At 38.5% G+C, this 10,768-nt stretch overlaps 1 protein-coding gene across 4 annotated transcripts in view; it reads right to left on the bottom strand.

Moving 5' to 3' along the window:
• LOC109724328 (protein CHROMATIN REMODELING 5) overlaps positions 1–9,176 on the bottom strand; it is a 26,105-nt gene extending 16,929 nt beyond the window's left edge. For 2 of the 4 annotated variants that reach the window (XR_002219888.1, XM_020253118.1), the window contains exons 1-6: positions 8,951–9,174; positions 7,370–8,057; positions 7,171–7,235; positions 1,462–1,893; positions 800–1,024; positions 576–659 (exon numbers count right to left, since the gene is read on the bottom strand). Coding sequence is in view for 2 of the 4 variants with exons in the window: in XM_020253118.1 (XP_020108707.1) it covers positions 576–659; positions 800–1,024; positions 1,462–1,893; positions 7,171–7,235; positions 7,370–8,012 (1,449 nt within the window). In the remaining 2 variants the exon portion in view is untranslated. Of the gene's footprint in view, positions 1–575; positions 660–799; positions 1,025–1,461; positions 1,894–7,170; positions 7,236–7,369; positions 8,058–8,950 lie in introns of all 4 variants that reach the window. The other 2 variants (XR_002219889.1, XM_020253119.1) reach the window with 2 other exon arrangements.

Raw genomic sequence — 10,768 nt, forward strand, 5'->3', positions numbered from 1 at the left:
GGGAGGGGGAGGAAGGGGGGGTGTTGGGGTTTTTGCAGAGGGGGAGGGTGTTACTATAAAATCAGGTCCACAGGCAACCAAACATGTTTTTCCTTAGTGGCCAATAAGATGACTTTTGATACATGAATACATGATCTTTGCTGTGTTTTCATATCATATACATACTAGGTATCCATACACACAATATGTGTCATTTCAACTTATATCGTTGGTGAACAAAGATCGAATACATTGATTTCATTGTATAAGTTAGCGGGTTCATTGCTTTGTGTTATCTAATAATATACATTGTATTAAATAAATTTTATTATATAACAAATATATTTTTAAAATAACTTGTAATTGCATATTCCCCGAGTGTCATATTCTAAGAATATTAAAGTATGACAGAATGCTCCATCCATATCACGTCATATCCACATCCCAAATCTGTGTATGCACAACATAGGATGACTTCTATCAATAGAAAAGGAGAAACCACTCTTTATATCGCATTGTAAAAAACAATCTAACTTACTAAGGTCTAAAGGTCAAGAATCAACTGGAAAAGAAGAAAACGATGGTATCGCCATTACCTCCTCACGTGACAGAGCCTTCTTGTACCTTCTTTCATCAGTAACTCTTTTCATGTAGTTTGAAACCTTTTTGAATCCACTAAGCTGCCAACAAAAATGTTAAGTGAAACACTGAAACTTCTACAAGAAAAGGCAGAGGGTAATTGAAAAATTTTAGTAATTTGACATTTTGCAAATTAACATAAAATGTACAAGAATGACTGAGACATGGCCTACTGTCCTACATGTTGGAGCTCGGAGAGTGGCTTCCAATGACAGTGGAGGTAGGATTGACCTTTCCATTTAATATAAAATTCAACTTCATCCCATTCAGGGTCCGAGTCTGACATAATGCTCAATACACTAGGTAGAGTGGATTGGTTAATCTTCATAGCCTCTTCAGCTGTACCCCTTCGCTGGTGCCAAAGTACCCTCTCAATTGTGTCTCCATCATCCTCCTCGATGTCCTCCTGTAAAAACTAGCTAGCAGAGTCACCAAAGGAGAAGAAACGCCCAAAAAAAAAAAAAGAAAATTTTTTTTTAAAAGGCCTGATATTGCTGAAGCGCTGCAACGTATGAAATAATTATAGACAATGGCATCACTCGTAACAGAACATTAAATGTAATAGAACTTGGCAGGGGGGAGTGGGGGGGGGTCAAAGAATGCATGTGTTATATATAGTACTGTAACAATAATTTGCAGNGCATGTGTTATATATAGTACTATAACAATAATTTGCAGGACAGAAAAGATAAATAAATATAAACAAATAAAGAAATGAACTACTTAGCAATTTGTCACAAGCATAAATACTCCAAAAGGGGACATGTATTCAGCAATCATCACATCTATTAAACTTGAAAATCACCACATCAAGGAAATAAAACATATAGAAAAGATCACCACCTTCTGGGACTTGTTAGATTTTCCTTCGCTGAAATCCTCACTTTCTTCACTTTCAGCATATGAAATCTTTCTTACAGACCTACCAGATGTGCGAAGCTCATTACCATGAGAATTGACATTTGAAAGAACATCTGTTCGGCCACCATTTTTCTTGCGTAACTGAGTGAATCTCTTTGGTTTATGATAAGAATCTACATCACTATGCTGTTCTGAGTCTTTTCCTGATGAATATTCCTCATCTGACAAAGACCTTGCTCTTTTTCGCAGTTTAGAAGGTTTTCTTTCCTTGGTCTTTGGATTTCGCCCAACTTTTCTTTGCACCGATCCACTCCTATTCTCTACAACATCAAAATCATCTTCATCTGAGAGATCAAGATCCTCTTCGTCATCATCGTCATCTTCATCAAAATCATCACTATCCGATGTTTTAGCCTGATTAAAGGTTGCGTAAGATCACATCAAAATTAAATAAATTTGTAAGATTTAAAGTGTCACCTGAAATTGCAATCTAAATGAGTTGAATTAGAAACTAGTTGGCATTAAACAAGAAAGATTTATAGTTCTAATCAAACAAAGATTTACATCTCATGAAGACAAAAACAATCAGTAGTTTAATCATCATGCAGCCAACTTTCAAGCAGGATTCAGACAATAGCACACTTAAAGGTCACCCATCGAAGGCCAGTTCTCCGATCAAGAAAAATATACCAATAATATAACAGGACATAATTGAAAGAAGAAGACGAAGAAAGGAAAAGCACAAACATGTACTGACAATGGATTGATATGTAAAAACACAGGACTTCCAATATATCCTAGCACGTACCAAACATGAGTTAATACCAGCAGGGGATTACATTTAAACTCTTCACAAAAGTCAATTTTAACACCTAGGGCACGAATAGCATCGTAATATTCTCCACCAAGTCCATAATGAATTCGTATAATTTTTTTCCAAACCAGTGATGACAGACCACAAGTTAAGACAACATTTTCACCGAGTGAGAAAACGAAAGCAAACAAATAAGGAGGATGAGTGGGGCATGTTCCACAATCCATACATCTTGCATTTGGGGAGGTTGTAGAACTAAAACCTTTAATCAGCCCCAGAATGATGATTTAGAGGTTTATAAAACTAATATAGCTCATCAGATGGGCTAGCAAATTGCATCACACCCACCAAATTATTTAATCAGCCCTTGAATGATGATACAACAGAAACTCCAACTATACAGAAAATCCTCCAAAACTCAATTACAGAGCCGTATCTTAGTATTTCATTCAACATTTACACTTCTCTCTTGGGCTTTTTATCTTCCAACTAACCTTGCAAAAGGTGGATGCAATACCAACAGGTCAAGTGATGTTATTAAGTGCTTCAGTTCTCACTTTGAGTGAAACTACTTATAATCATCCTGTAATTTATCTTTTAATTGAATCTTTGACCCAAAAGCAGTCTAAAGAGGTGGAAATCTTGTTGAAACATAAACAATCTCATATAATCGCACCAAAATATAGAGATTACATAATGTGTTACCAGGGTAACATACCTTAGATTTGAATGATTTTCAGTCGCAAACACACCAAAGATTAAACCTCAGAAAAATGGCCTCTTTTGCCTTGTAGGACCTCCTACAGAATTTTTTGCCTATGATGCACAAATACTTTATTTTAGCAATCGTGCTCACATCTGACAAATATTGGATAAACTCACCTGTAAATCGCCCAACACATAAAGCTGAACATTAATGTTGGTTGGTCTGATTAATTTTGTTTACGGATGAGCAAGGGTCAACTATATGTATTTTTGCCAAAGTTAGTGATTTTACAGCTTTATGTTCAAATCAGCTTTATGTTCTAATCATCTGAAATATTTTTAACATATGTTGTCATATATAAAAAATATATAAGATTAAAAATATCTTTTATCACCGTATCCCCAACTATAGTGTTATTTTCAGAATTTGTCGTATCGCCATATCCCTATCATGTTGTATCTGCATCCCATATCCATGTCCTTGCAACATAAAGTTTGTGCTAAGGTAGCATTAAGCTATAAGAAAATTCTTCAAACGGAGCTTCTACATGGGGTCTTACTCATTCTGGAGCTCATTTCAGCATTCTGACATGAAGCGCGAACACAAGTAGTGGCCTTTTTGGTGCATCTATAGCTTCCGCATTATGCTGTTTTAAATAAGCTGTAAATAAACCAATCTCGCCACAGGATTCTTACTGAAACTAGAAGCAAAAGCTTCAAATTGATCGCTTCAAAATTCAGGACAAAAATACTCGTTAAGGCTTCCTGCTCTTGCCAGAAGCCTCAGAATTTTATTGCTAAACATTTTGCTTCTACTTCAAGAGTCAAGAAGCAGCCACAAAAGGCCACAAAAGGCCACACTAAACAGGCTTTACACAAGAAGTCAGTACAGGGGAAAACAAGCGGTCTGTAATTCAATCAGTTTTTGTGGGTGAAATCTGATGAACCAAGAAAACCAATAAAATCAATGATATCCATTAATCTGCTTGTGGGTGGGTACTAGTTCATGGCTTAATCTCATATCTCAGCCTTCCTAATGCTAATAGAGATCTTAGGGTTCTCCAAAGCATAAATGGGAACGAAAAGAGCCAATCAGAGGTAAGAACATAGATTAGAAACACGGCCTTACTTCCTTAAACTTTTGGTATTAATTAAGTTGATAAGATCAACAATCAATAGCAAATCCTTTATAACCGAAACAGTAGGATGTGTTACTGTAATCAAATGGATGAATGAAAGGCAATCTATATCACTACTTTGTCTCTTTTTTTTCAGACAGTCCCGGTGAAGCCATCCTGCAGAGCAGTTTTCCCAAGTCATAATTTTCATGGGCCTTGTGCATGAATGTTGAGCATTTTGTGGAATTTGGATGCCAACAAAAAGTCATTAGAATGGCATAATGGACTTCCATGGAAGCTGGGCAACAGTATACATCTCCCTGACCATTTTTGTTTGGAGAAGTTTTTTTTGCTTTTTTTTTTTGTTTTGTTTTTCGGGGTACCAAGAAGTATCCTAGGGACCCAACACCCCCAAAGACATTACAAATCGAAAATCCACTTGTTAGGTGAGTCAAAAAATATATTTTATCAAATTATTTATCTTCACAAATTATTTTATCAAAATTTGTCGTACCACGAAACTTTTAGCGAATTAGAGGAATAAAACCCAACTCAATAAACAAATTTTGAGGCACATCAAACATAAAATTTTATTTCTGCGTTTGAAAATTGAAAATACTAATAAAATTAAAAACTAAATTAAATCAATTAATACTTAAATTCATTTAATTTATTTGTCAAATAATTTATTACTTAATTTTTTTGATGGATCTAATATTTTTTTGAAAAAATTAATTAAAAATAATTTTTAAATAATTTTAAAATTATTTTAAAAATTATTTTTTTGTATTTTATAAAAGAAAGACTGTAATATGATCAAAAGAAAAAAAGACAGAAAGATGTCTTTGTATTTTAAAAATTCTAATCTGTAAAAATTTCTATTCTGCATCAGGTATAATTGTACTTTACATATAAAAAAACTTACAAGTATGTTAATTGATGAGTATAGTAAGTTATACATAGCAATATTTATATTTTATTAAATCTTTCAAAATAACATTATAAGAGCTTATTGGAATTAAAAAAACTAAAACAAGTCCATGCCAAAGCGTGTCAGTAGGAGGTCATGCATATCCATCGGCACGCAAGCGTACCATATGTCAGCACAGAAGCGTGCCGGTGCCGTACAGTGCCAAGCAGACAACGGCACGCCCCGTGTCACAGCACTTTTAAACCTTTATATGAATCTCGTCTCCAGCTATTGGAGATCCCATTTCCATACCACCAAAGTACCAGATTATAACTGTAAAATTGACAAGAAAATTGGCTACTTTTGAATCAGCAGCACCTATAGCAATGTATGTTCTTTAATGAACATAATTTTATAAATGGTGTATAAAACTCCTTAAAAAGAACATCATATATTAATACAGAGAAAAACTGACAGCAGGGATATATTCAGAATCCACCTCAAATTCCATCTTCACCATCAAATTAAATCTAGATGGTCTAAGAGCAAGTTCTGATCAACAGGCCTTGCATACGGGTTACGCTCAACATAGCATGCGCATTAGTTAGTATTTGAGTTTCCATTCTATTCTTAGAGGCCAACATCAGTTTCGTATAAGGGCATAAGGTGTTCTTGAATTGGATATGCTATTTTAGTAATCAGTTAAGAGTCATTTAAGTGCAACATGTCACAAATTTCTTCCCTTGGGGTGATTAACATTAGTTTCCATTTATGCACAACGTGTCAAATATTTCTTGCCTTGGGATGATTAACATTAGTTTCAATAGTTAGAAATACGAGTAATAACCGAAACAGAAGCCGCATAAAGAAAACGGACCACACAAATATGCCTGATAGATGAACTCGACATACCTAAGAAATTAAACATCAAAATGACATCCAATATGACCATCTAGACGCTTGGATTACAACCAAGTAAAAAAAAGGGAGTAAATAAACCTCCTCCTATTCGCTATTTATGTAATATGTCTCAAGGTCCGTAAGCTAGACAGTGATAGCACTCTAGTAATTCATTATTGGCTATACTTGACTACAGACTATTGACACATTTTCTCTAACTGCTTATCTAAATCCAATCCCAATATATCGATTGAAAGATTTGAAATGAAGTCAGTTCTTAAATAATATATTATCACAAAATGCACAAAAAAATTTCATTCAACATAGGTTTTTGCTATTAAACCAAGGCAAAGACACTGAACGATTGAGTGAGAAAACTCATTAGTAAAAAGTTTGCGCATACATTTGCACAACACCACGACCAGAACTAGGCCCGGGGAGAAAAATGCAACCTATGGAAGTAGGTCTTTGGGTTTTCATCACCGAATAAAACAACATGGCATGATCAGAATGACATAAGGCCTACTTAAGCCTACATGTATGTGCAATATAATAAACAAACTATGACAATTAATAAGCAGAACAGAATGTGCCAAAGGCATATGTAAAAGTGAATATCCAATTAAGTACTCAACTATTTATTTGTTTTACATGCTCTTACGGGTTGACTATTTGTTTACATAGCAACCATTCTGTCCAATAACCAAGAACAATACATAATCCCTGTATGTGCTAACATATGTATGGGCGCATGTTTTATATTTCTACGTGCCGTAAAATTACTCATTTACTTCAGGTTAAATTGAAACAGGATTAAAACGTCATTTGTGGTAAAAGTCTTTTTTTCAATGGTCAGGGACTGTAGCACTATATATGCAAAAATTCAAAGACTTCAGTATTGCACTGAAAAGGACAGGGACCAAGACAAGGTACTGGAACAGAATAGGGACAATCCATTCATTTTACCCTAAAACATTTGACTTAGAGAAAAAGAGAGAATAGTCAAGAAGATCTTCTGGGAAATTTAGAGCCAGGTGCAAGCAACAAGTTCTCCTATGTGTTAATTAAAGGATTACAGGGCACCCGCTGGACAACCCTTGGTTCTGTGACTTTTGTCCATGCATGTTGATCCATTCCTTAAACATGAATACCATTGAAACCAATACAGACTATGAACAAACATGCACATTTCTGCAGACTAAAAGTAAATGATATGTTTTTAAAATAAAAGTTTATAGAACAACCTTCTTTGCACCCTTTCCTGAGTCACTATAATCTGGCTCAAAATCAGCATCATCTGGATCATCTTCTGCACCCAAAAAAAGGGTCACAAACATTACCAACATCAGTAACAGAAGATAGCTTGATGATTCACGGTAAGATGCCCATTTCACAGCGTAGAAAATCCAAAACTGTTAATTGGTGCTAGTAGCACAAGCATACCTTCTTCGTCATCCCCTTCAGCATAATCCTCATCATCATCGTATTCATCATACTTTACCCTTTTTGAACTCTTTGATGCTTTCTTCCTGTCAGATACTGGCTTCGGCGGCAGTCTCAAACCAGAACTGCTTGGGCGGCTCAGCCCACTTCGGTGCAGTGAGTCGCTTTGCTCTTCGCCTTCCTGTTCATAATAGTCATCAGATGGCATCTCATCTGCCGTTACATCAACCTGCTCTCTTTCTGAAGCTTCCTCATCTTTATGCCCATCCACATCTTCATCAGAATTATCCTCAAAGGCACCATTACCTTTGTCACTGTCACTCTGTGTTTCTTTGGAATCTGGCATCGGCTGGCAATCCTTCCAAAAACTCGAACCCCATGTTCCGGTTGAACCGATTCTTTTAGAAGGCTTCTCAGTTGCATTCTCACCAAAAGTATCACTCTGCTGCCTAATACCATCAAGCTGTTCCTGCTCACTATTGTAAGGGTCTGCCTCATTCATATCCACATCCTTGTGACCGATATTCATATCGAAATCTCTATCTCTTGTAGAACCGGAGGCTCCCTCAGCTCCATTATCATCGGCCTTTTCGTTCAGGTCATGCCCGGAGTTCATTCGGTCCAAGTTCCGAAAGAATGCCATCACATGCTCACATGGAAGTCCCACTAGGCGAAATTCGCACTCTTACTGCAGCACAAGAAAAAGAAGCTCCTTTTAGCACCATACTGCTGGTTAGCACTAACGCTACATACTAGTTACTATAGCAACAATCCTTATCCAATTCCCCACTGGTAAATTCAAGGAATATTAACACAAAAAACCAACTTAATTCAAATTTTCAACCCCGAATACTTCGAAGCCAATCCCGAAAGCTGTTTTCCAACTAAAACCAATAAAATGCAACTCCTAAACAACTCAGAAGAAAATACTATGTAAAGATTTAGTAAAAATCATATTGTACGATGAAAAATATGCGACTTCGAATTAAAAAACACAACTTTACGAGAGAAACTCAAATTAAACCTATTTCTGAGCTAAATCATATAAACTAACAAAATCTCCCACTGATTCACCACTTTCGCGCTAGACAAGCCGAAGAATCGATCGATAACGCATCAGAAACAAAGCAACAAGAAGTCAACCCAAAATCCAATCTCTTTCAGATCGAAACCCATCGATTCGACCACTCCGCACCGATCCAACTACAACACAACGAAATCATATCAAAATCACCACGGATCGGTGCACAAGGACCCGCAAATCCACCAAACCGATCCCCCAAACCCCAAACCGAGCCCTGGACACCAAAACCAGGCCCGAAAACGCGATCCACCGCCGAGAAAGGGACCGATTCGCCGCCCCCCACCCTCGAAATCGCCGGCGACGGCGTAGAAGAAGCGGAGGGACATGCATAGAGCTCGATCGGGGGAGGGGCGGCGGCGGCGGCGCAAGTTAGCAATCGTGCGCCGCTGCGGGGGTGGTAGGGCGGCGCTGGTCGGAAGCGGGAGATAGGGGGAGATTTTTTTTATTTTATTTTTTCCTAATTAAAATTTTTCAAAACTTTTTTTTTTTTTTTTTACCCTTGGGGGAGATCTAGAGGACGAGGAGGAGGAGGAGGAGGAGGAGGAGAACACGGCGATTAATCGGCGGCGGGGGCGGGGGGGATCGGCGATTAATCGGCGGCGGCGGCGGTTTGGGTTCGCGGCGATCGACGCCTCCCCCAAAGAGGTGTAGAGAGAGAAAGATAGAGAGAGAGAGAGAGGCGTTGAGATTAGAGGCGTAGAGAGAGAGAGAGAGAGAGAGAGAGAGAGAGAGAGAGAGGGGGNTTTTTTTTGGGTAACCCTTTTTTCGCCCTAGGTGGAATATGTAGATTGTATATGTAGGAGGAGGAGGGGTTTGTGCGTTGGTGTTTTGGGGTACCCGTAATATTCTTGGGAGGGGCCAAAGGGAGAGCGCCACGTGGGGGAAGGAGCGGGGAGGGTTCGGGATTAGGGGGGTTAAAGGGTCTGGGCTCGAAGCGGGTTGGGTTCGGGTTCGGGTGCGATTCGCCACCGCCGCCGCCGCCGCCGCTGCTGGAAACTGGGTGCGGTGGTCCGCAGGGAGCGAGTATGCGACAGCGTACGGCCTACGTGGCAGTGTTAGATTCCGCCATGCACGGGTAAATTGCACCGCTAGCCCCGGAACTTTCGGACTAGTTTTATTTTGGTCCTTGAAATTTTGCTCTCACTTCTCTTCTTCCTCTTCCTCTCCTTCTTCTTCCTCTTCCTCTTTTTTCTTCTTCGTACCCTCATTTTTCTCCTCCTTCTTCTTTTTCATCGTCGTCGTTGATGATCCGATCGTCGTGCTTGCGTGGGCCGTCGTCATGAGCGCTTCCGAATCGGCCGAACCTTTGCCTTTCGCCTCGCGCTGTGCTCAGCCTCGTCCTAGTCAGTCGCAACTCCGACAAGCTCCGCAACGACGTCGCCGCTGCCGCTCGCTCCCGCAGCCCAAGAAGGAAGAGAAAGAGGAAAATGCCAAAAATTGAAAGGACTTTTGGAGGGACATATTTGTGAGAGCAAAAATATCATTTCACGAATCATTGTTAAAAAATAAACAGTTCTATAACGGATCCTAACCAGAGGGACATATCTGAATACACTACAATAAAATTAGGTTATAGGGACACATTTTTTGGACACTTTTATATAAGTATCCCATTTATGCCAAATTTTTTAAAAAAAATCTATTAAGATCTAAATATAAAGCCCATTCCAATAAAAAATAAAAAGTTACTCTATTCAATCAACCACACCTGACCCACTCGGCCGATTACAAATAAAAATAAAAGAAAAAAAAGAAAAATTGATCACTATCTTCCTTTCTCCTCTTCCGCTGCCGCAGCTAACAAGATAGGGTTTCGACAGCTAGTGTTCAGCCACGAGTATATCATAGGAACCGTAGAGGGCTACGATCACCACGTATCCCTCGCCATAGGTCGATGAAGGAGTGGGTATCAAATATCAAGGCGGCCCTACCTATGGGGCATGTTTGTTTCAACGAAACTGAACTTTTGGTTGAAGTGGACTTTGGGTTGAAGTGGATTTTGGTGAAAACTACTTGTTTCCTGCTGTTTGTTTCGTAGTTATGAAGTGAAGTTTCATTAGTTCTGCTGTTTGTTTGGTAAGAAGTATATGATATAAAACTATAATTTATATAGGGTTAATTACACCAATGGTCCCTAACCTTTATTGTTTTTCAATTTGGTCCCCAATCCTTTTTTTTTGCAATCAAGTCCCTAATCTCTTGATTTCATTTCAATTAAGTCCCAGCCGTTAGATAGCTGTTAAAATTGACGAAAAATGCCACGTCAGCACACTGTCAGTGCCACGGAGGCGCCATGTCAGCGCCACGGAGGCGTC

Source organism: Ananas comosus, linkage group 18 (genome assembly GCF_001540865.1).
Source record: "Ananas comosus cultivar F153 linkage group 18, ASM154086v1, whole genome shotgun sequence".
Taxonomy (NCBI): domain Eukaryota; kingdom Viridiplantae; phylum Streptophyta; class Magnoliopsida; order Poales; family Bromeliaceae; genus Ananas; species Ananas comosus.